Source organism: Pygocentrus nattereri, chromosome 16 (assembly GCF_015220715.1).
Source record: "Pygocentrus nattereri isolate fPygNat1 chromosome 16, fPygNat1.pri, whole genome shotgun sequence".
Classification (NCBI taxonomy): domain Eukaryota; kingdom Metazoa; phylum Chordata; class Actinopteri; order Characiformes; family Serrasalmidae; genus Pygocentrus; species Pygocentrus nattereri.
Genome location: NC_051226.1, coordinates 4678299 through 4704435, shown reverse-complemented (window position 1 = coordinate 4704435; position 26137 = coordinate 4678299). Strand labels below are relative to the sequence as shown.

General features: G+C 42.2%; 2 protein-coding genes across 3 annotated transcripts; one reads left to right on the top strand and one right to left on the bottom strand.

Annotated features, from left to right (window-relative positions):
• Positions 1-1398: 1398 nt before the first annotated feature.
• Positions 1399-16398, bottom strand: gtf3c5 (general transcription factor IIIC, polypeptide 5). Its single transcript, XM_037545705.1, has 11 exons — positions 16022-16398; positions 14559-14757; positions 12990-13188; positions 10660-10855; positions 9617-9721; positions 8928-9042; positions 8120-8200; positions 6103-6188; positions 5200-5282; positions 3853-3995; positions 1399-1678 (listed from the first exon to the last, which is right to left on the bottom strand). The coding sequence occupies exons 1-11, from the start codon at positions 16169-16171 to the stop codon at positions 1530-1532; spliced, it is 1506 nt and encodes a 501-aa protein (XP_037401602.1). The 5' UTR covers positions 16172-16398; the 3' UTR covers positions 1399-1529.
• A 522-nt stretch (positions 16399-16920) lies between these two features.
• vps29 (VPS29 retromer complex component) lies at positions 16921-25948 on the top strand. 2 transcript variants are annotated; one of them, XM_017687599.2, is made up of 5 exons: positions 16981-17061; positions 20098-20109; positions 21991-22182; positions 24136-24371; positions 25460-25948. In XM_017687599.2, the coding sequence occupies exons 1-5, from the start codon at positions 17059-17061 to the stop codon at positions 25575-25577; spliced, it is 561 nt and encodes a 186-aa protein (XP_017543088.1). In that variant the 5' UTR covers positions 16981-17058; the 3' UTR covers positions 25578-25948. The 2 variants fall into 2 exon arrangements, with proteins under 2 accessions (XP_017543089.1, XP_017543088.1); XM_017687600.2 differs by lacking the exon at positions 20098-20109 and having other exon boundaries at positions 16921-17061.
• Positions 25949-26137: the final 189 nt, after the last annotated feature.

The window sequence follows — 26137 nt, the reverse complement described above, 5'->3', positions numbered from 1 at the left end:
GAACGATGTGGTCCATGAGGCCTGGGATCAAAGGGATCTCTTTTAGTAAGTTGCAGCTGCCAAGCCTGGAATCGCACTGCTGTTCTGTTCAAATTCACACTACCAAGTAAATAGACGTCACAGGGTTTCATGTTTCCACTTAATTCCACCTATTTTTCTAAATTTCTGCATAGCCAAATCATTACACTGTTAAAAACAAGTCATCCAAAGAGCTTTGATGCTGGATGTTCCTAACTTGAGAAACGAGTCGGAATTGTTCACAGTGGTGGCGATAGGAACCAGGTGTCTAAAGGGTTTAATGCCTTTTAAAGCTCGCTTAAAGAAAGCCATTGCATTAAGTGCTGCTGATGCCTAAAACATTGTTTTACAATAGTTTAGAGCTAAGCTTTTGGCCTAGAACATAACGTTTAATATATAATCATGGCAGAGGGATACATGCAGGGCGTTGTGAGGCAAAAAAGGTCCCAATGAAACTTTTTTTTTTTAATCACTACTATTTTACCACCTCACAGCAAGGAGGGCCTGGGTTCGATTCCCCGCCCGGGCAACCAGGGTCCTCTCTGTGTGGAGTTTGCATGTTCTCCCCATGTCTGCATGGGTTTCCTCCAGGTTCTCCAGTTTCCTCCCACAGTCCAAAGACATGCAGTCAGGCTAAATATCCCCTAGGTGTGAGCGTGTGTGTCCGTCTGTCTGCCCTGCGATGGACTGGGCGTATCCTGCCTTCCGCCCAATGACTGTTAGGATAGGCTCCAGCACCCACCCTCTCTGCCCATTATCAACATTACATATAAATCAGAAGACGTGAGGTTCATCGTGGTTATTCTGGAGAGTAAATAAAATATTTGTGTTACAGACATTATGACCACCACTGTAACGTTTTCTGAGCCTTTAAGTTGATCTATAACGTACCATTTCACATCAAACCACTCTGAACGGCTGTGTTCCAATCTTAGCGACTAAATTATGCTGTAATTTTAAAGGTCATTTATGCCAAATGAATGGAAATGCAAATATGATGGTATATAGGAAACTACATACAAGATTAATGTCTGCATCTTGACAATGAAAAGATAATTAGAGTTCCTTGTTGAGCAGATAACACAGATACTTTCAGCTGTATTATATGAATGACGGATTGCAAACACACATTCTATGATACAAAATTATTTGGGAGGTTATCTTTTCTGTAGATATTCTGCTGGTACTATTGAACTTATGAATATGAGTGTACGAATGAGTGTAATATACGGGCCTGACAGTTAATTACTTAGTTACTTACATTAAAACAATACAAAACTGAATAAATGTCCATACAGGCATTGCTTCTGGCCAACACTGGCCAAATAACTTTCAGCCTGAGCTGTCAGATGTGCATATCTTAAACCCTCCGACAATTAGTTTGCAAAAAAAAAAAAGCATTTATTTTTTTCCTAAAATATTTTCACATTAAACAGACAGAAAGGAAGCGACCTAAAGGGCTGATCACAATGATCTGCAACATGGTCTGGTTCCAAAATTCCAGTCTAGATCTACATGTAATCAAGCATTTCTGTCTCCATTTCATTTTCACTCCCTTCAGAGGCCTTGTAGTCTTCCTCATCCTCATCATCTTCATCCTCATCACTCTCTTCTACTTTACGCCCAGCCCTGACAGGCTTCAGCTTGGGTGTAGACAAAGCTGAAAGAAAGAAAACAGCATCATTTTCTCATTCCTTTTAACATACGACCAGCATCAGTTGAATTCCAATGCACCAATTTAATTATAGTGGTTGATGGTGCGTATTAATAATATCTTAAGATCACCAATTCAGCATTCCTTTGAATGCTACCGATGTTGTATAAAACCCATTAATCATATTTTTGTAGTAGACAAGAAAGCAATGGACAGTGTAGAAAAGAGGTGAGGAAGAGGGTGCAGGCAGGATGGAGTGGGTGGAGACGGGTGTCAGGGCTGATGTGTGACAGAAGGATAGCAGCAAGAGTGAAAGGGAAGGTCTACAAGACAGCAGTGCGTCCTGCTATGATGTATGGTTTGGAGACTGTGGCTCTGTCTAAAAGACAGGAGGCTGAGCTGGAGGTGGCGGAGATGAAGATGCTGAGATTTTCGTTGGGAGTGACCAGGATGGACAAGATTAGAAATGAGCAGATCAGAGGGACAGTGAAGGTGGAGCAGTTTGGAGATAAAGCCAGAGAGGCCAGGTTGAGATGGTTTGGACATGTGTTGAGGAGGAATAGTGGATATATTGGGCAAAGAATGTTGGAGATGGAGCTGCCGGGTAGAAGGAGAAGAGGTGGACCTCAGAGAAGGTTTATGGATGTAGCGAAGGTGGACATGGAGATGGTTGGTGTGAAAGTAGAGGAGGCAGTGGATAGGGCAAGATGGAGGCAGATGATCTACTGTGGCGACCCCTAAAGGGAGCAGCTGAAAGAAGAAGAAGAAGTAGACTAGAAAGGCTTTAAAAGCAAATGATATAAACCATGAAATGAGGCACACGCTGCAACCAAAGTCAGATCTAGTGTTTAATAAACGTGGGACTGCAGTGCCAGATTAATATGCATCCAGCCCAAGCCACCAGGTGCTGTGGGTGTAAATGATATGATATTTGACTGACCACATCCACATACCTTTAAACCTCGCCTAACAAGTGTTAGCATGACTAAAATAACCAACAGATCTGATAAGTTTTGACCTCAGGGCCCAAAATCGCTATGGAATGAATGCAGGTGTTTTCCTGATTCTCAGCCAAAGGTGCCTTTGAGATGAAGACAAAAACAACAAACCACGAAGGGAAAGGGGGGTAAAGGGATTTCGAGAGTGAATGTGTATCTGAAATAAAATGCACAAATAACAGCTGTTGTTTGCTGATAATGTGTTTATATTAGGGACAAGCAAGACCAAAGTAATACCAAATGGAAAGGTCTGTCCACTCTGTTGCTGTCCTGGCCTCACCCCCCATCTCATGTCTCTTTGGCTAAAATGACACGACCCGTTTTCAGCTTATTCTGATCACGCTGCATACAAGTCTCCACAATGAGGGAGGGCTTGTTCTGTTAGCGGCTGTACCCGAAAGCTGATTGGCTATTTTAACTGAAGGGCGGTACTTCCCTGCAAACAGAAGCCATGTTGTTGTTGTTCATATACACGCACTGGCCACTTTATTAGGTACACTTGTTCAGTTGCTTGTCAACACAAATAGCTCATCAGCCAATCACACGGCTGCAGCTCAGTGCATTTAGGCATGTAGAGGTGGTCAAGACAACCTGCTGAAGTGCAGACCGAGCATCAGAACGGGGAAGAAAGGGGATTTAAGGGTCTTTGAACGTGGCGTGGTTGTTGGTGCCAGACGGGCTGGTCTGAGTATTTCAGAAACTGCTGATCTACTGGGATTTTCACGCACAACCATCTCTAGGGTTTACAGAGAACGGTCCAAAAAAGAGGAAATATCCAGTGAGCGGTCAGTTGTGTGGACGAAAATGCCTTGTTGATGTGAGAGGTCAGAGGAGAATGGGCAGACTGGTTCCAGATGATAGAAAGGCAGCAGGAACTCAAATAACCAACCAAGATCTCTGAGGAACGTGTCCAACACCTTTTTGAAAGCCTACCATGAAGAATTAAGGCAGGTCTGAAGGCAAAAGGGGGTCCAGCCTTTAACTAACCTTTTACTCATATTTTTATGCATGGATTGATTCTTGATCAGTAACAATCTGCCTCTCTATAGTTTATATTGCTTTCTATCAAAAGACCACCAAACACAGGCAAGGAGGTTCTAATTTTGCAAAAACAAATCGGGCAGATATCTGCTGGGTCATGTGTCTGCATCAATCCACTGATTGTTTGTGCCGTTTTCTTACCGGGCCTCTTGGCTCGTACGACTTGGGCGATCATGGAGGAGATGATATCTCTGAGCTCGTCTGCAGTCCGGGGCAAACACCAGCCATCGCGCTCGTCACACGCCTCCTCCTTCCCATCGTTCTTATGGATGATGTTCTTAATTCTGCCAGTCAGGAAGAGGCATTTGTTATACATTGTGATGGTTAGATGAAAGTATATTCCAATGAGCCAAAATATAATGACCCTCGTAGATGAAGAGAATACTGTTGATTATCATAATAATTGTCAAGGTCTAAGATACATTAGAAAGTAGATAAACAGTTGGTTCTTGTATGTGTTAGCTGGGGGGATAAATGGGCAAGTTCGAAGACTTGCGCGACTTTGACAAGGACAACTGGGTTGGAGCATCTTTGAACCAACAAGTGCTCCTGGTCAGCAATGGTGAGTATCTACTGACAGTGTGTTGGGCACCGAAGGCTCATGGATGCACAAGGGTGACTAAGCTCTATCACTTCTGGTCTGAACCAACATCTTATCAATCAGAGTGCCCATGCTAACCTCTCTCCACCACTGAAAGGGTCTACAATGGACCCACGAGTGTCAGAACTGGGCCACGGAGCAATGGATGAAAGATGCCCGGTCCGATGAGTCACGTTTCCTTTCACATCATGTAAATGGACAGGTATGTGTGCAACCTTGGGAAGTGATGCACTGTGGGAAGAAGACGTGCTGGTGGAGGGAGAACGATGTGCTGGCGATCAGGCATAACATGACGACCACCTCCTCGTTTCTACGCTCACTGTCCACTTTATCAGCTCCACTTACTGTATAGCTGCACTTTGTAGTTCTACAGTTACAGACTGTAGTCCATCTGTTTCTCTGATACTCTGTTACCCTGTTCTTCAGTGATCAGGACCCCCATGGACCCTCACAGAGCAGGTTTAAAGTTGCTTGTTTGCTGCTGTTGTGACCCGACATATAAATAAACCAGCTGCGGTAGAAGTACTCAATACGTAAAAATTACAATATATGCTTTTCACCATACGTGAATACTTCGATTTTTTTTCTGTGACTTGTAAAACTGACACAGTCCATTAGTAAATTAGCAGGGCCACGTTTAAAAAGTGCTACAAAACCAGTACGATGATGCTTTTTTCACTCATTGTGTCATGTATTATGCTGAGCTACATCCAATTAAACAAGATGGTGATAAAACCTTGGACATCATAACGGAACATACATTTGGTCAGTGTTTTTACTGATATTGTCAATATGCTCAAAAACACCCATCATCATTATTTATTGTGAAACGGTCACATTGTCCACTCCTCTGTGGAAGCCAGACACAGATGAACATTCACCCTTACTTCTCAACATCCAGATCACACAGCTGGTAAAACATCTGTCGATAGGGTGGCAACATTCCCTCTCGGAATACATAGGCTGAATCCTGCAAGAGACCGAGAAAGGTTTTACTAAAGAAACTGTGAAAGTGCTTCGCTTCGTTTCTCTCATTTTTCTATCGTTCTGTACTCTTTTTTTATGGTTTAACAGTTCTTACTGCTTTTTTCCTTAATCCATAAGCACCTACATTTGTATTACTGCAACCACATGACACCCTTTACCCTACCCCAACTGCGTGGGGACTACATTCATGACCTGACCTAATTCAGTGCAGTACAAGGCTCTGTCTCATAAAAACAAACAAACAAACAAACAAACTTTGGTAAATGTTTCAGCATACACACAACCACAGATACAGAAGTCTTAAATAAATAATACACAACAAAAACAGGGGGGGGGGGGGGTGTCACACCACAGTGCTCATCTTTAAGAACTCTCTATAAATCTTAAATATTTGCCCCATTTATGTCTGTACACTTCTAAACGCCCAAACAATTTAAATGATTATTCATATGCAGCTACGTCGCCCATCTCAGCAACCCATTCCTCAAATTATGAAGGACCCTCTTCGTTCCACCTCTGAAGGATAATTTGTCTACCAATCATTAAACTGGTGTGAATCCAAATCCATAAATACTTGTCCCTGGTTTTTAGCACCAAGGGATTTCCTAAGACACAAAGTCTTGGGCAAAAAGGAATCTGACTACTTAATATAATAAGAGTTTTCTTAATATAACCCAAAAGAACCAGTCTGCACATTTGCCAAATAAAAGCTTCTGACTCGTAGGAGGATCAAAAAGTGATATAGGATTTTATAAAGGTTATATTGTGATTGCACCTGAACGTTTAGAAGGTAGGGTACTTACCTTCAGCATGTATTTCGCTGAAGAAAGTTTGCCTGAGGACGAGGCACCGTCTTGGGTGATTTCCTTCAGGCTAGCTGGCTGAGGAACTGATGATATCATAAGACAAAGACAACAATCGACCATTTAAAGGTTCAGCTGGTTTGATTAAGATACTCTATGATATGCATGTGTGACTTCTGTCTGTTTCGAGGCCAAGTAATGACAAAATACACGGCCAAATCATAAAGGATGGTTTTCTTTCTGCAACTGAACATACAACAAATACGTTTTCGTCCAATTCAAATCACAATAAAACATCTCTTCTTCTTCTTACAAAGGCAAATGTGATACGAATCAAATGCTATAAAAAAACAGCGCATTGACAATATTTCTATGCTTGTTTCAATGCAATACAAGTGTGAAATAATTAATATCATATTAATATTTTCTCAGGTTAAAACATTCACATTACAGGACACGAGTTATTGAGTTTTGGATATGTACACTCCATGAGTGTGAAGCAAGATAAAGTGCTATAACTGCTGGGATAAAGCCAAAACATGAGAAATCTATCACACTTACTAAGTAACGTAAATAGAAATTTGCGCTGTAGTTGCGGTTCGTGGTTCCGAGTCACGGAAAGAAAAAACAAAGTGCTCCACTGACAGACACAAAACTTATATATTTGTCAGAATTACGAAAGATGAGATCAATTCCTTCAAAAATACCCCTAAATGACAGTCATGAGGGGGGCAGTCATAGGCTGGAGGTCAGGGAACCAGCCTGAGAAGGATCTGACTGCAGACATGCACTCTCGGCCTGACATGCACCGCCAGCCTATTAAGTTGGTGGCTGGTTAGTGTAGTGGGTAACATCTCTGCCTTCCACACTGTAGACTGAGGTTCAGTCCCCTACACTATACCAATAAGAGTCCTTGGGCAAGACTCCTAACACCACCTCCGCCTACCTGTGTAAAAATAATCAAATTGTAAGTCGCTCTGGGTAAGAGCATCAGCCAAATGCTGTACATGTAAATTGAGTGATCCTTATTATTCCCACAACAGGGAAATTTCACCTCCGCACCTTCCATCCAAACACTGAGCACACACACTAGGGGGGTAAGCACACTTGCCCGGAGAGGTGGGCAGCCCTATTCTCGGCACCCGGGGAGCAGTTGGGGGTTAGGTGTCTCGCTCAAGGACTCCTCAGTCATGGCCTGTTGGCGCTGGGGATTGAACTGGCGACCTTCTGGTCACAGGGCCAGTTCCCTAGCCCACGTCTGCCCCATTGATGACATCAGTGCCAGTGTTTTTGTCAGTTTTATGAGGAAAAACAGTGAACTACGAACTGTTGGGCAATAAGTTGCACTGAATGTACTGTATATTAATGTTGTCGTACTGATAATAAGGTAATTAAATATGGAAACTCCAAATAAAACCATGACGATAGGACATGAATGTTGGGTTCAATTCGCAGAAAAAATAAGGTCTCCCGCTGGAACTCATGAAATCCATGCTGAAGATGATTAGACCTGGTTACCAAAAACTGTAAGATTGATTAAAATATAACCCATGAAGGATTCTAGGAGGTTGAAACAGGAGGGTGATGCTTCTTCAGGACAGGGACGATGGTGGTGGCTTTCAACAGCCTGACTGAGCGAGATGTTGAGGATATCTGTAAAGACATCTGTGAGCTCCCCAGCACAGTCCCTCAGCACACGACCGGGTATGTTGTCAGGACCAGGAGCTTTCCCAGCGCTGATCTTCTGTACAAGCATGTTGTCTGTCTCAAACCAGGCAAAGAAGGCTAAAAGAAGTGCCTAACACTACAGCCTTCCAACCAGGGTCTTTTATTCTTAATTAAAAGTTAGAAACACCTGGCTCGACTTTTTTTTTGTTGGTTTTCTAAGTAAAAACAAGATAGCACATCTACAGAGAACATGCTTCTACACATTGTCATGTACAGTTGTGATCGATCCATGACTGATTGTTACCATCGTGATGTTTGTGCTCAGACACACTTCTCTGCATTTACTCACCTGCTTTGTTGACTGTGGTTGGAAGGCTGTAGTGGTACGCACTTCTTTTAGCCTTCACCGGCATATCATTGACTCCGTACCCTAGAAAACGAGAGGATGAGAGAGGGGTGGGGGAGGGGGGCATTCAGTTCAATCAACAAACCAACAGCGCAGGCATCAGTTCTTTCAGACGGACGACTGAAATTCAAATTTAATGCATATTAATTACATTTTATTTCTATTTATTTTATTTTATAACTCAACTGATGAAAATATTCATTCCCTCTCATATTCTCTATGTGTATACATCTTGGTGTAATGTATAAATCCCTTTTTTTATGTATAATTAATTTATAGAACTATTAATTTAGATAATTTATTAAGTTATTATTCAAAAAATATCCCCTACATTTATAGACCACCATTCATATGGTTGAATTTCTTTTTGGCAACAACATAAAAGTTATTCAAGGATAAATAATGCTGTAATAACATAATAATAACAATTTTATCTTGTTCAAGATTATTGGCTTGCTCAAGTCGGTGTGGAGATCATCATTCTGGACACATTAAACAATTATTTATTTATGTTTGCTTGTTTGTTTATAGCTTATAGGGGTCCTGCTAATTAAAACCTGTGAAATTGCACAGAACTGACATACTTGAAAGACTGTATACATTTATCTGCTTCCATACTGTTATTATTGGATAGAGCAATTCAAAAATTTGTCAACAGTACTGTGTACATCATGGTAAAATACAAAACCATACTGTATGTGTCTTGTATTTGCTCAGCCTTACGGACAGAAAGCTGTCCAGCCGTACTCACCGTGTTTCATCCCACAGCGTATCCTGAAGTCCAGAACCTGGTAGATTTTAGCCTCTGTGTATTTCCGAGGATCATATCCAAACCTCACCCACAAACTTCTCCACGGCCCTGTTAGCTGACACACACCAACACTTCTATTACATTCATTATAACACGTCAGGCTTAAATAAACTACGAATAAATCAAATCAAGTCAAATTTATTTGTAGCGCTTTTTACAGCTGATGTTGTCACGAAGCAGCTTCACAGAATTCCAGTAAAGACAAAGTTTTACCAAGAACGTAAAACCCCCAGCTGAGCAAGCCAGGGGCGACGGTGGCAAGGAGAACCTCCCTCAGAGCTGAGGAAGAAACCTTGGGAGGAACCAAGGCTCACAAGTTGGGGGGGGCCCGTCCTCCTCTGGTCAGACTACTATTACATCACTACAGACTACATTACTACTAGTAGTAATGGCCCGGAGTCCATGAGAATATGCTGTTTACATCATTTCGTACGTTTCTTTATGTAACAAATGTACTGATGCCTCTTAAACACATTCATCTCGTGTAGAAACAAAGGATTCTCAGTCCTAAATGACGGTGCTTAAAGATCAGTGTGTAGACGTTTCTTACACGTGTTCCCGTTTGTATCTCTTGGTCATCCTAAATATTCCCCTTTGAATAGAATTCAGTTAGTATTCAATTTCCTCACCATATAATAGGCCAGATAGGGAAGCAGCAGCTTCAGCTTCTCCGGATGAATGTCGACATTGGCTTTGATGGCGTTACGGGACCATACGGGACGTTTCTCAAACAGCTGTGTGCAGGAATCATAAAATACTCAGTAAACACCATGCATGAAGGCAGAAATAGAGGAGCAGTGCTTCTTAGCTTTCATATTACATTAAGTGAAGTTGGATGCTCTTTGCAAAAGAAGGAGGGCCTCATGAAAACGGGAATCCATGATGCTCTTAGTAATGATCTAAACTCTGTAATGCTAAAGGACGCCTGGGCACTGATTAGTTAACCACAGTCTGTTTGCAATAGGTCAAACATTTCGACAGTGCTACAGTATATTGGTGACACATAAGGCCCTGTTTACATCAAATGAATGGTCCTGGTTTCAGCACAAGACTAGGCGATATGGCAAAATCACAATACTTATATTTTACAACCATGAGGCGCCTAGGAACCAATCACTCGCCAATTGGGGGTCATAGTTTCAGACTGTCAGTGGAAGATTCCCTTCAGTCAGTATTTAAGTCAGTCCCTTCAAAAGTGTTTGAGAGAGATTCAGATTTTCACACACACAACGTTCACATCCTGCTAGAAATGGGAAATTGTTTCCAGCAGCTGCTGTTGAAGAACATATCGGCAGAAAGTGGAATGACCGCAAATGTCAGAACTCCCCCCATAGGTAGGGTTAACTGTAACAGACTCAGGTGCTGTAACGGTCTCTAAAATGTCTGGATAACAGATACAAACACAATTAATGTCATACAGTTCTATGTTGTTTGAACCTGATGAGCAGGGGCAGTCGTGGGCTGGAGGCCCTGTGCCCGGAAGGTTGCCGGTTTGAATCCCTGAGTCACCAGTATGTGACTGAAGTGCCCTTGAGCAAGGCACCTAACCCCCAACTGCTCCCCAGGTGCTGCGGATAGGACCGGCCACTGCTCCAGGCAAGTGTGCTCACTAACAGATTAACTTCATCTTAGAGGGTACACAGACATTAACATGTGACGTGTGTTTGTTAACCTTTGTCAGTTCCTCCTCTGCCTTGATATCACTGTGATGGATAGAGTTCTTCTTCCAGTTGAGCCTGGCCGCCTCCAGAGGCTCCGTTGGCACACTCTTGTCATCAAAGTTGACGAAAATGGCATTGTGTGGTCTCCGGGCACGGTTTGGACCGATCAAGTTCTCGTTGGAGAGTAAAGATGGCAAGGAACCTTCCCTGTTTGGGGTGGAATCAAGCAAAACGTTCCAATGCAAACATCAACTAACGGAAAATTCTTCAAAATTTCTGCATAATTCAATCGTCAACATGTACACAAAGTCATTTCGAGTAGTTTTAAGTGAAGCACTCCTTTCTAGAGAAACCGAGTCAGAGTTGCTCACACTGGTGGTGATAGGAACCAGATGTCCAAAGTGTTTAATGCCTCTTTAAGCTCCTTTAGAGAAAGTTATTACATGTATTGGTTACGAATACATGGCCTGATGCCTGAGACATCATTTTACAACAGATTTGAAAAAGGTTTTGGTCTAGACTTTTTTTTTTTGATACATTCATGGCAGAGAGGTACATGCAGGGAGCTGTGAGGCAAAACAGTCCCAAAAGAAAGTACATATTCTCAGCTTTACCACTATTTTACCATCATTTAACACTCAGAAGACACGTGTAGGTTCACAGGTCGTTTTGGAAGGTAAATAAAATGGCTATATTTGTGTTGTAGACACTGCGACCCCTGGTTCCCATGACCACCACTGTAAAGAAGCCTAAACGCTGTTTACATCACAGAAAATGTGCAAAAACATAGAAATACTGGTTTAATTCCCTTTTAAAATCTTGAACTCACTAGATGAACTAGTTCATGTCCCTGGTTATACTAAGCAAGATTCATCAAAAGTCATTTAAAAGACTTGAAAATAATTCTTGTTGTATTTCTACAACTTTCTATTAAAATGTAATGAGTTTTGCTTCACTTCTAAATTGCCTTCTACTTTTTTGATTACATCATCGAGCACCAGTAGGTGGGGGAAAAAATAACATTAACCAGTAATGTAATGTTTCAGCTCTCCTTCCGGTCCCCCCACCTCTCATAAATGCTCAGCTAGTTTAGAGACCCTCTCTGACAGTCTTTCACTCACAAATTGGTCACAGTATGGAAGCAAAACGATTTCCCATTCAAACTGAATTCAACATTTTTAAAAACTGATAACTGAACTTTTAGTTTTAAATAACGTCTGACGTAAAAGCACAAATTTTATGGAAAATAAAGTTCACAAACTTTTGTTGATACAGAACATATACATCGATCAGGCATAACATCCTGACCACCTCCTCGTTTCTACGCTCACTGTCCACTTTATCAGCTCCACTTACTGTATAGCTGGTCTCTGTAGTTCTACAGTTACAGACTGTAGTCCATCTGTTTCTCTGATACTCTGTTACCCTGTTCTTCAGTGGTCAGGGCCCCCATGGACCCTCACAGAGCAGGTACTATTTGGGTGGTGGATCATTCTCAGCACTGCAGTAACACTGACGTGGTGGGTGTGTGTTAGTGTGTGTTGCGCTGGTCTAAGTGGATCAGACACAGCAGTGCTGCTGGAGTTTTTAAACCCTGTGTCCACTCACTGTCCACTCTATTAGACGCCTACCTTGTCAGTCCACCTTGTAGATGTAAAGTCAGAGACGACAGCTCATCTGCTGCTGCACAGTTTGTGTTGGTCATCCTCTAGGCCTTCATCGGTGGTCACAGGACGCTGCCCACAGGACGCTGTTGGCTGGATATTCTGGTTAATGGACTATTCTCAGTCCAGCAGAGACACTGAGGTGTTTAAAAACTCCAGCACTGCTGTGCCTGATCTAGTCACTGAGAATGATCCACCACCCAAATAGTACCTACTCTGTGAGGGTCCATGGGGGTCCTGACCACTGAAGAACAGGGTAACAGAGTATCAGAGAAACAGATGGACTACAGTCTGTAACTGTAGAACTACAAAGTGCAGCTATACAGTAAGTGGAGCTGAGAAAGTGGACAGTGAGTGTAGAAACAAGGAGGTGGTCATGATGTTATGCCTGATTATTGTATATAATAAAATGCCACTACTGTCATCATCATCATCATCATCATATGCTTCCCTGTAAGTTTATGTGGGTTGTGCCCAGGTCAACGCACCTCATTCACCAACTGCTCTTAAGAAGAAATTAGTTCTGAGGTAAGAACACAATCTACACCCAAGAGCTCAAAGGTGTGAACAGTTCAAGAACAGCTCACAAATCTGACACGGACCTTTTCTTAGGATCTTTCTCAAGAACACATTTAAGAAAAAAAAAACTTGGGAAGATATTGGTGAACGAGGCCGACCTGTGTGCCACATCCGGCCGGTAGAAGTAATCCACAGTGCTGTCCAGACGAGAGAAGATGGGTGGTGGAAGGAAAAGTGGGACCGGTTGGTCAAAGAATTCTTTCTTCTCAGGTTTGTGCAAAATGATTTTGTCATACAAAGACACCTGGGAACCACCTGCTTCGTTGTTCGTAGCAAGATACTGGAAATCTGCCATTCCTTAAAAAAAGAAAAAGAAAAAAGTGTTTTGTACTGAAGCAATAATTTCTTTATTAACTGAATAATAATTGAAGCAATAAAAAGATTTACGAATCAATAAGATCTAAATTAGACAGCTAAGTTTACTAATGCTTACTAATGTTTAATCAGCGTTACTGACAGTAATTTCCATTGTTTTATCTGGAAAAACAACTGAAGCCAGACGAATCAGCACGTTTACCGAGGCCGAGGGATCGGCAACTCAAACGTTGAGAAGTGCCATTTTGTCCTGTTTCCACAAAAATCAAACCACTTTGGGGGAATCCCAACATTTGATGTCCCTTTTATTGGTTTAACATTTACATTTACGGCACTTGGCAGACGCTCTTATCCAGAGCGACTTACAATTTGATTGCTTTACATGGGCAGGCGAAGGTGGTGTTAGGAGTCTTGCCCAAGGACCCTTATTGGTATAGTGTAGGGTGCTTACCCAGGCGGGGCACTGAACCCCAGTCTACAGTGTAGAAGGTAGAGGTGCTACCCACTACACTATCCCAACCACTCACCCAACATTTGATGATATAGCTGTAAATATGTCCCAGTATGTGCTAATAAAGCCTAAAAATCGAATAAAATACGGACGTAAACGCAGACTTACTTCGCTCTGCTTTAATCTTCAGCTCAGCTACCAATACAGCCACTTTTCTCGCATCTCCAGCAGGAAACTTTTTTCGGTTATAACAGTTTCTTGTGAAACGTCTCTCAGCATTCAACTTTTAGCGGTTGACGGTTTCTCAGTGCAGACTGAAGACACGGAAACCGGCTGGAATGCCTATAAATGCAAATCAATCTGTCCCTTCCTCTCTAAAGTTTCTATCCTTATCTTGAACCTTCCTCTTCTTTGCCGTTCTGTTAGCTACTAACTAGGCCAGGACTTATTTGCAGGGCTATGTGACCAGCAGTCGATCTTCAGGGTTAAAGGTTGGAGAATTAGCAGTTATACATCAATTTCAGCCGTCAAGATTATTTACTGTTAAAAACGTTTTTAGAACTCTTTCATAAATCGCTGCAAAGCTTTATTTTACCACAAGAGAGGATTAGGGGGCAGTAAGTGAGCCGCATGCCGCTGACCCCTGAACTGGCCGAGCTGGCAAGCCAAGAAACATCCCAATGGTGCTCATTTAACTGAATGGCTGTGTGTTGTAACCATTCATATTTCAGCATATTATAATCATGCTATGTTCAGCCGCTGCTCAAGAGAACCGCTGCAAAACTTGGAAGAGCTTCACTGATGTCAAGGCCCGGATATGGTCAGCTCTGTTTTGATTGGCTAAGCCAGGCCGCCCAGCCCCCCTCCCATGCTCAAGTCGTCAATGCGTAAAGCAGTGCACCTTGAAATTTATATGTTGTCTCTATGACTCCCAGGATCTCCATGCTGACGTGAGGCTCTTCACTGCTCCCTTTGCGTCTCCTGCGACGCACTCTGAGCAGCAGGTTGTTGGAGGAGTAGCGGTTTCCACACACAGGGTGACAGTAAGGGTCCTTGGGCCGGTACCGCAGCTCAAGTCGTTTGGACGAATCTGCGTATGTCTGTTAAAGCAAAACATGAAAGGTTTTCCATGATATACGTATATAATATCTGAACATAATTCAGAGGTGACTGCTGAGAGATGACCAAGCTCCATCCTGCTCCAGCTCACACACACACACACACACACACACACACACACACACACACACACACACACACACACAAAGACTATATTCAGGATAAGCTGGATGTAAAAGAAGAATCTGCAGATATTTAACAGATCCAGGATTTATGGATTATCTTCTGTTACAAGATTTGCTGATTGATCAAATTTATTCACAGATAAGTAATTAGAGCTGGATATCCTATTACTGCATATAACACATAAATTAGTCTTAGTCCTGGCATAACGTCTCCAATATAGCTGCATATGATGCAAGAATTGCGTCCTTTCAAAAGTGCTGAAACAGCTGAAACAGCGTGAATCTCGTATGGATCAAGGAATACTGGTTTAAAGCCATTTGGGATTCAGCCGTGTACGCTGCAACACACACGGATCAGCCATAACATTATGACCACCTCCTATTTTATCAGCTCCAATCACCATATAAGTGCATTTTGTAGTTCTACAACTGCACACAGTCCATATATTTCTCTGCTAGTGTGCTGCGCTGGTACAAGTGGATCAGACACAGCAAGGCCACTGGAGTTTTTAAACAACACAGAGAACAGTCCACCAACCAAAAGTACCCAGCCAACAGCGTCCTGTGACCACTGATGGAGGACTAGAGGACGACCAGCACAAACTGTGCAGCAGCAGATGAGCTGTCGTCTCTGACTTTACATCTACAAGGTGGACGCGTGTCTAATAGAGTGGACAGTGAGTGGACACAGTGTTTGAAAACTCCAGCCGCACTGCTGTGTCTGACCCGCTCGCACCAGCACAACACACACTGCAGTGCTGAGAATGGTCCACCACCCAAATAATATTGGCCATGTGGGGGTCCTGACCACTGGAGGACAGGGTAAAAGGGGGCTAACAAAGGAGAAACAGATGGACTACAGTATGATAAAATGGACCTTTACAGCACCATAGAGGGGCTGTTCTACTGATACGAGCTATAGAACCATACTGGACCATATACAACACATTCCCCATCAATCTGAAGAACCATTTGGGTTCTAGCTGTTATATAACTTCGAATTCATGGTTCTAAACAGAACAGAACCATTCCCTTTACTAAAAACCCTCGGAGAACCAACTTTTACTAAGCGTAGCTGAAGAGAAAAGGTACAGGAAAGCTTTCAAAACCCCCTGTTCACCTTGGACAGTCCTGGTTCTCCTCCAATGCTGTCCAGCATTTTATCCACATTCTTAACGAAGCCTGGATATTCAACGCACACGAGCCTGGTCTCTGATAAACACACCGTCGTGGTGCAGGTTATAGCAGGACTGCTTGCTGTTACATCCATTGCTGAGCATTACCGTCCAACCTGTACAGAAAGACAGATCCTCTGAATCAGAATATCCTATAAAATCTCGACATAACAGCAGCAAACGGGAGGAAAACGTGATAAATCTGCCCAAAGAGGAGGCCGGGTGAAGTAACTTAGTAACGTTATTACAAAATACAGCCCATTTCCTGTCAGGACGAACGCAAGCATAGAGGTCAAATTCTGTTTGTGATAATGCATTAAAGACGAAAAATAACACGCATTTTTGAATTTCTACAAACGCCAACTTTTTTATTAGCATTTTTAAAGCTTCTTTCGTAGAAACACAACCGTTAAAAGGCTATTTTGACACTAAAGTTGGGGACTTTTATTTTTAATAAAAGAGAATCCACTAACAGTATTACAAAATACAGCTCATTGCCTGTTAGGGCGAATGTGAGCGATGTAGAAGTACAATTCTGTTTGTGGTAAAGCTTTAAAGACGCAAGATAACACGCATTTTTTAACTTCTACAAACGCCAACTTTTTATAAGCATTTTTAAAGCTTCTTTCGTAGAAACTCAACCGTTAAAAGGCTATTTTGACACTAAAGTTGGGGACTTTTATTTTTAATAAAAGAGCACCCACTAACAGTATTACAAAATACAGCTCATACAGCGAATGTGCGCGATGTTGAAATACAATTCTGTTTGTGGTAAAGCTTTAAAGACGCAAGATAACACGCATTTTTGAACTTCTACAATGATTAACTTTTCAATAAGAAATTTTAACGCTTCTTCTGGGAATCCTAACCGTTAAAAATGCTATCTTAGTCTTATGTTGAGGACTTTTGTTTTGCCCTCCAACACGCCTTCGCCCAGCTTCACTCTCCTGAGCTCGACCAGAGACACCCAGCTTGAGGAAAAATGGTAAGATTAGATTTTTTCAGACGGTGAATTTTTTTGTATTTATCGAAATATATCGGTTATTGAGGCAGATGATATAAAGTAGACGTAGAATGATCTATTCGTACAGACGGAAAGCTTCTGTTTACAGCCGCTGCGGACAGAAGACTGCAGCTTTTTGGTGTATTTAACGTTATAATGTGACGTTCACCCTGATATTTAACCCAGGTGTGTGTTTTTAGTTTGTGTCCTCTCGTTTTTACTGTGCTGTTATTGGCGTTGGCCAGTAAGATTTAACAAGAATTAAGAATCACAAATAGGTTATCAGTTAGTGAGCTGGCTGCATGCATCCAATTCCAGTCACATGACCAGCAAGTTCCTGTTCGCCAGCTTCTTTTTTTTTCGAATTTCTCCGTTCCACCTTAAATGGCGCAGCGGTTCCGTTCTGGCGCCTGCGGCCGCAACGTACGGCTGCACCATTTAAGGTGGAACGGGGAAATTCGAAAGAGGAGCTGAATTCAGTTCATGTTCTTGGTGTTCTTGGTTAAATGTTCTAGCCAAGCGCAGCAAATAAAGACAAAGTAATAGCCTGATAGCGCAGCGTGTCATACTAACGCCTGTTAGCGTGTTTTGCATGTTGCCATGTAGATTAATCGTTTTATTTTCTGCAGTTAAGACACAAAAGTAAAAGTGATCATCTCTATTCCTTGGACGGTTTATGTGTTGTCAACACATCGCAAGAGAACCTGGAGAAAAGTATATCACGTTAGCCAGTAAGTAAGTCATAATAATGATGCACGTTTCCCATAATTAAGACTTGCTGCCTCCTAATAATGAGATTCTTTCTCATATTTATGACTTAGTATCTCATAAGTCATTTACTATTTCATATTGAAGAGAAATTTTCTCATCATTATGACTTTATCATATGCTAAGTCATTATGATTTACATTAATGGCATTTGGCTGACGCTCTTATCCAGAGCGACTTACAATTTGATTGTTTTGCACAGGAAGGTGAAGGTGGTGTTGGGAGTCTAGCCCAAGGACTCTTATTGGTATAGTGTAGGGGACTGAACCTCAGTCTACAGTGTGGAAGGCAGAGGTGTTACCCACTACACTAACCAACCACACGAGATATTAAGTCGTAATTATGATATGCTATGTTAGAAATAAAAGAGAATCTCCTTATCATTCAAAAGCAAGTCATAATTATGAGATACCTGAGAAAACATTTCTCATTGTTATGACTTACTAAATGGTTATATCTTTCTCCACTGGTGGAAACAGGCTCTCCACAATGTTCTGGCGGTGAACGCAAGCCAGAATTATTCGTCTCTGCTGAGCTGGATAGAACAGTGTTGCTCTAATGCAGACATAGTACGTTGTTTGGTTGGATGTTGGAGTCAAGGACCAAACCGGAAGTGTTTCCAGTGGGATGCTGAAGACTGATTAAGCAAAACATCATGACCACAACAGCTTAAACTAGTCGTAGAGGTGGAAATGAAGTCGCTCAGAATGCTTTGATGTGAAAGGGTTCACTGACTTGGCTTTCTTTACAGTGGTGGTGAGGAGCCAGGGGTTGTGATGTCTGCAAAGCAAACATGTCCCCGGTTTATTTACTGTGCTAAAATGACAGGTGGACCTTCACACGTTCTTCTGTGATACACCTGACCAGAAAATAAATAAATAAAAAATCTTTGGGTGCTGTTTGGCTTTACCACACCCTATGCACCGCTCCACGCTGACGGGATTTCACATAGAAGGCCAAAACCTTCTCGGCTGTTGTAGGTAACGCCAGGTAACGTCATCGCTGTCCGAAAAGCAAGAATCTCCAAAGTATTAACCTTACAGGAGCTTTCAGTGTAACTCGGTGTAAAGAGATTTTGTTCCAAGTGATTTTAGAGCGTTTCTCTTGGTCCATTCATCATTAATTTTTAACACAATATCCAGGACAGCTGGTGTGTTGAAATGATGTAGCTAAAAATCCGCAAAAATGCAGATGCATGGTTTTCATTGGACAGCGACAAAATTCATGACCGTTTCGTGTATTAACCTTCTGTGACGCAGCTTTTAGAGGCATTGCACTCTTCGGATGCCTGGTTCCTATCACTACCAGTGTCGAAAAACCCAGTACGTTTCTCTAGAAAGGTGTATCTCACATCAAACCACGCTGAATGTCTTTGTTAACATCTTAATTTCATCTAAATTTAATAAAGCGACATTTTGCAAAATGGGTGAAATTCCCTTTTAAGCAAGGCCAAACGATGGGAGGCTGGAGAGAGTGCTTCCTCTAGAGAGCAGGAATATTGGTCTCTTGTTAAAAAGTGAGGAGTAGTTTTTGGCTTTTTTAAAAAAATCTGATCAAAAACAGTGCCAGAGAAAATTAAGTCTGACAGTGATCGTTTTGATTTAGGAGGGTCAGGCCAAGAAGGGGTGGTCAAGCTTATTATAGAAAAAGAAAGTCGCCCAGAGAATAACAGAAGATGGTAATCCATCAGTACTAATATCAGAACAGTGTCATGCTCTGACTAAAGTGACACGATTGGATAAGCCAGGATTTTCCTCCACTGCTGAAAATCAGAGAGCCAGTTGTAGCCGTATAGATTTTTTAATTATAATATTATTTAATATGAAACTTTGCTGGTTGAAATGTGCAGCTTTGATGAACTCGGCGCCGAATGTTCGGAAGTAATTGTGCTCGTGTTATTGACCCCGTCAGTCTGAAGCATTTTACGCGTCACTAATCACTTATTATGGATTGTAGCTTAATTGTGACACAGTTACCAACACTTTAGCACCTGGGCTTCACACTAATCCAATTGCTGCCAACCTTTTCTTAACATTATGTTTGAATGATTCATTTTAATGTTGATTTTATCCACGTAACATTTCAGTTTCCTTCTGCCTCACATCGTCTTGTATTGTTTTTCCTTTATTTGTGATTATGCATCATTTTGATCTCTCAATGTCCTCCTCCCACCACTCCTCCTCCTCCTCCTCTTCCTCCTGCTCACCCACTGCACCCCATCCTGTCTCCAATCAACTGCATTGTATTCAGGCTGGTCACAGAGTAAGTTCCCCTCCACTCCCCACACTGCTTTTTGGAGGCTTCTATTGCAGACTAATGGGACGGCTGTCATAGTTACCCTGCTCTCTCTGGGCTGTTGGATCTAGTGTGAGCGCTGCTTGTGTAGGAAACGCGTGTAAAGATGTCCTGGGACACGCTCGGTAAACTCCTCTCATCCCTGTCGTACACTGACACTCAGGTGGAACAGTTCTACCTACAGGCCTAATACTGGTCATGAAGAGAGCTAGTTCGTAACAGAATGTTTGAAGGCCTCTTTCCACTTACTGTTCAGCGAATGAGGCATGTTGAAAACAAGGTGTGCTGCAAACCAATAGTCACCAACCCTGGTCTTGGAGATCTACCCCCCCGCGAAGTGCAGTTTCAACCACAATCTGCCGCTCCTCCTTCAGCTAATCGGCATCTTCAGAAGAGTGTGCTCGGCTGGATGATTCAGAATCAGAAGCGAGCTTTATTGGCCAGGTCAGCTTACACATACAAGGAGTTGGTGTTAGTTACAGGAGCTCACAGTGCACAGTACCAGACAGACAAAATGCAATAAAGTAAAATACAAAAATAAATAAATAAATAAAACATGCATTCCTCCCATCTCTCACACACACACACACACACACACACACACACACACAGTCATACCTGTAACCTTTACATTGTGCAAAGTATGGGTCTAAAGTTAAAGTGCTGAGTGCAACAGCAGTTAAAGGGTGCATAAAGAAAAGGGATCAGTGAGGTAACAGTCAGATAAGTGGTGTAATAAGGCAGGTAAGTGGGTTAATAAGGCAGGTAAGTGGGGTAATAAGGCAGGTAAGTGGGGTAATAAGGCAGGTAAGTGGGGTAATAAGGCAGGTGAGTGGTGTAATAAGGCAGGTAAGTGGTGTAATAAGGCAGGTGAGTGGTGTAATAAGGCAGGTAAGTGGTGTAATAAGGCAGGTAAGTGGGGTAATAAAGCAGGTGAGTGGTGTAATAAGGCAGGTAAGTGGTGTAATAAGGCAGGTAAGTGGGGTAATAAGGCAGGTGAGTGGTGTAATAAGGCAGGTGAGTGGTGTAATAAGGCAGGTGAGTGGTGTAATAAGGCAGGTGAGTGGGGTAATAAGGCAGGTAAGTGGTGTAATAAGGCAGGTGAGTGGTGTAATAAGGCAGGTAAGTGGGGTAATAAGGCAGGTAAGTGGGGTAATAAGGCAGGTAAGTGGTGTAATAAGGCAGGTGAGTGGGGTAATAAGTAAGATGCTCAAATAAACATTGGTTTGAGACGGTAGTTTCAGAGGATGGAGTTGAGTTTGATACTATATTCCAGTATTTTAGAAGTGCAGTTTAGGAGCTGCAATATGGTTAATGTATAATATTTTAACTGTTCAAGAGAGTGATGGCTTGTGGGAACAAGCTCCTTTGTAGCCTGGATGCTTTACTGTTGGGTAAAGGTGGAAGGTGTTGGATGAAGGTTGGAACACACTCTGCTGGGCGGTAGATCTCCAGCGTCCGCAACAAACTATTCTACGTAGGATTATATTGTTTGTATTTAATAAAAGAGAAATACTTGTGTGAATTTGATGATATGGGTAAGCGTGACTACTAACATATCACTTTGTTAGCTCTGACATTTGCATACAGGGCTGTAAAATATACTTTTGATTTAACGGTGATATATTTATTAATATCAATCTACTTTAACCCACGTCCTTTATAGACAGACATCAGTTTGAATGATGGCAGTTGTTCACTTTTAACTCAGTAACACGTGTTGGAAGTCATTATGGCCATGTAAATGTATTTGAGCTAGTAGTTTTATCAGCCAGAAATGCTGGAAGAAGAACAGCTGTAAGACACTCATGGAGACGTTCTCACTGCATCTTCCTTGTATATCCCCAGTTGGTCCTTGTATTAGGTGACCTGCACATTCCACACCGATGCAACACCTTACCGGCCAAGTTCAAGAAGCTGCTGGTGCCTGGCAAGATTCAGCACATCCTCTGCACTGGTAACCTCTGTACTAAGGAGAGCTATGACTACCTGAAAACACTGGCTGGAGACGTGCACATCGTCAGAGGCGACTTCGATGAGGTTGGTTGATGCAGATCCCCTCACTGCAAGCGGGGGTTTTGTAGTGCTATTAAAAGTATATTATTGAATTTCAATGCTATAATAGGACGACATCAGTGCATATGTACTCTGCTAAAAGCTGCCAAAGCAACACACCTGCCACATTGGACAAAGCTTGCCGGTCAGTCTTGTGGTGCTAGTGTTAGGTCCAGTGACATTCTATGAAGAAATGAATGTACGTAGGACAAACGTATCAGTTTGGGCATCCTTGTTCGCTAGAGGGCGTAATAGCAGTAATATTTTTGAAAATCATTCATTTTTTAGCTGCGTTCCAAAGCCTGGGCTGCAGCCGAGGTAGCGCGGGTCCTCGGTAGTACTGTCCTATGACGTCTCCTCCTTAGCAGCCTATTGCTCCCACGTGGAACAGGCGAGGCTGCGTTCCGACGTCACCAGGGCGGTGCAGAACTTGTGAGGGAGCTGGTGAGAAAATGGAGCTGCTGCATCGAGTTTTTCTCACAGAAATGTAGTACGATAAACTCCATATATACAAATATTTCTAAATAAAATACGACACATGGACGATATACGATACATGAATGAATGCTTTAATTAATCAGTCATTTTACACTTTATAAGGCCACAAATACGCATTCAAAAATGTGACCAGCTTATATTTATGAAGTGGTTGCAACTGTAATAACTGCAATTTCCCTCTGGGATGAATAAAGGATTCTGATTGTAAAACATGCTCCCCCCCCCCAGTTGTTCATGCGCAGAGAACAGTGGGTAACCAAAGGCCTGGAAGGATGCATCTGATGCGTCGTTTGAACGGAGGCTGCATTTCTAGGCTCTATATGAAGGGTCCCTCACTTTGGAATGGCCTGCTAGGACACAGCAGCCGAGAAATGCAGCCTAGACTTTGGAACGCAGCTTTTGTCTTAAAGAAATCCAGCTAGACCCAGAGTTCCCAACATGGGCATGACTCGGACTACAGAATGACAGCGCAGCTTGAGTGACCTGTAACCGTGACAAATGGAAGCGTAAACCCGCTGTCAGGTCCCGCGCATTTAAAGGGTTAAACCCCATGTGTCGAACACAAGGCCAGTCAGGCCCGTGGTACTGTCCTACTCAGCCTGCAAAATTAGTTTCATTTGCTGTTAATATTGGCCCATTTCAGCATGACCTGCACTACGGCTCCCAGCATGCACTGCAACGTAATGTGCGCTCTCACCCCTTCCCCAACAACCATCTATGGGGACGGCACCACCAAAAATTCTGTCTAATTTAGGTGAACGTAACAGTTACTCTGCAGCGAATGTAGCCGGTTGTTTTATATTAAACCAATAGTTTTTACTTAAAATTAATTTTACTTGTTCCAAGTATTCAGTGACTATTTTTTGCTGCTGTAGTTTTGGCATATTTTCAATAAACGATGGAGTGAAAATATTTTTCTTTTTTCTAAATATTTTACTAAAAAAAATTTTTTTTACTTCAGTGAAAATGAAGTACAAGACATTTTTTAATATGGCCCTTTTAGTGGTTGAGTTTTGGGTAAAACCTTGCTCTCTAGCAGTTTTGACGCAAAGGCCCTCAGCTTAATGAAAGTTAAGGCATACAACCTGTAGTTTAAATCACTCTCAGCTTATTTTAGATGCCAAAACATTCATAACTATATGTATACCTACACATTTCCACACATTTTAGCTTTGATGGATAATTTTCTTTTCATTTAAAAATAGGCACAGTGACAACAGTTATAGATTGTATTATTTAAAAGAGTGTTCTGGTCTGGTTCTGGTCTGAAACTAACATTTATTGTGTTATTTGCAGTTATCTAATACGAAAAAGTGCAGTATGGCAACATCTCAGGCTCAGTGGTTTGACAGAAATCACAATTTTGTCCTTTTTCTGTCCATTTTTGTTTATATCCATAAAGTGCTAATACATAATGCTGGTTTCCTCCCTGAATGACAGAACCTGAATTACCCAGAGCAGAAGGTGGTGACTGTGGGACAGTTTAAGATCGGGCTGATCCATGGACACCAGGTGATACCGTGGGGTGACATGGCCAGCCTCGCTCTGCTTCAGAGGCAGCTGGATGTGGACATCCTCATCTCCGGCCACACGCACAAGTTTGAAGCTTTTGAGAATGAGAACAAATTCTACATCAACCCTGGTTCAGCCACAGGAGCCTATAACGCACTGGAGAGGTACAGCACTGACATTCATCTCCTTCACTTTGCTGCTGCAGCAGTAAGTCTGTTGACAACAGCAACTTAGCCATGTTATGGTGGTCTGCTAAAGGGCCCGTATCATGGAAAACTGATTTGAATGTAGTTTGTAAACATTGTTAAAGTTTCAAAACACACTATTCAGGCCCCAGTTCATTCATTTGCGTAAGTATTAAAAGCCTCGTTGCTGAAATCCAATTATTTGCCCTCTCTGGCATGATGGTTCACACTCGTTTAGGTAAGTAAACGTCGTTTAGGTAGGTAGGTAACATCCCGTGACTGAATCACTGCATCATCAGCACCAACTAACGAGCAGAACGAGCTTCGCTGAGAAGATCATTAACTCTGATCAGCTCTCAGCTTCATTATTAGAGCCAGACGGAGGAGAAGAAGGTGAGATGAGCTGCTTTTCCACCGTTTACAGGCTTTAACGTCTGTTCGGTGCTGCTGCCATGGTAACGCTGAATGATGGTCACACACAGTGGGGGGAAAAGCACAGGAATTCCAATCCGAGTGTCACATTAAGGTCACATGGCCACGAATCGGATACGCAGCCGATCTAGGACCACATATGAAAGTGGCTCAGGTCGGATTTGAAAAGATCAGGTTTGCGTCAACACAGCCCTGAAAACACCAGATCTGAGTCACATTAGGGCAAAAAAATCAGATTTAAATTTACTGCTTTTATGATGTAAAACGTCATAACGGAGGTCATTGACATATATCAGCAACACATTAAAGGCACAGTAACAAATACGGCCTGTTTAATTTTGAGGCGTACAAGCAGATTAGATTATCATGTAAAAATGAATGTTGACTGCTTTTGTACATAAACCCGCACATGTGCCATAAACAGTCAATTAAATTGAATGTAGAACATGGGTCCTTTAAAAAGGGCTAGTTCGAATCTGTGCAGGAACAGCCTCCATACAAATGAACCCTCATAAAATTCAGAATGCTTTTTAATCAGGCTTTGATGATCTGGATTTAAGAAAATGCTGAGCCAATAGAACATCGATCGAATGTTTTTGAAAGGTCCTTTTTTCTGTATCTGTCTCTCTTCACAGCAACATTATACCCTCTTTTGTTTTGATGGACATCCAAGCATCCACAGTCGTCACATACGTTTACCAGCTCATCGGTGACGACGTGAAAGTTGAGAGAATTGAATACAAGAAATCATAGAGATGTTAAAGAAAGTCAGTTGCCTTCTTCCAGGATGTGTCTCGTCTCATTCCTCCTTGACCACAGCCCGGAAATACGCCCAGTGCAGAGTGCAGATGCTGTACCATAACGCTCTGCTGTTTTAATGAAGTGTATAATACTGTTTATATGTCATCAGCATATGCTTGTGTTCTCTTTATCAGCATATAGTTGTCTAGAATGCAATAATGTCGTATTATTTGCATACCTTTAGTGACTAAATTCTTGTGCCACCTTTTATGTTAATAATGTTATGTCATATTCATTTTGCAAGGCCTCTTCTATCTGCTCCTGGGCCCTAATTCAAACTGTGTTGTATATTTCATATAATAAAAATCACACGGCACATTAAATGTCGTAGTCTTGAATCTTTATTTTTTAAATGCTGAAGAATTTTCAACACAACCAGTCATCCATCCATCCATCCATTTTCTAAGCCGCTTCTCCGTCAGGGTCGCGGGGGGAAGCTGGAGCCTATCCCAGCAGTCTTCGGGCGGAAGGCAGGATACACCCTGGACAGGTCACCAGTCCATCGCAGGACA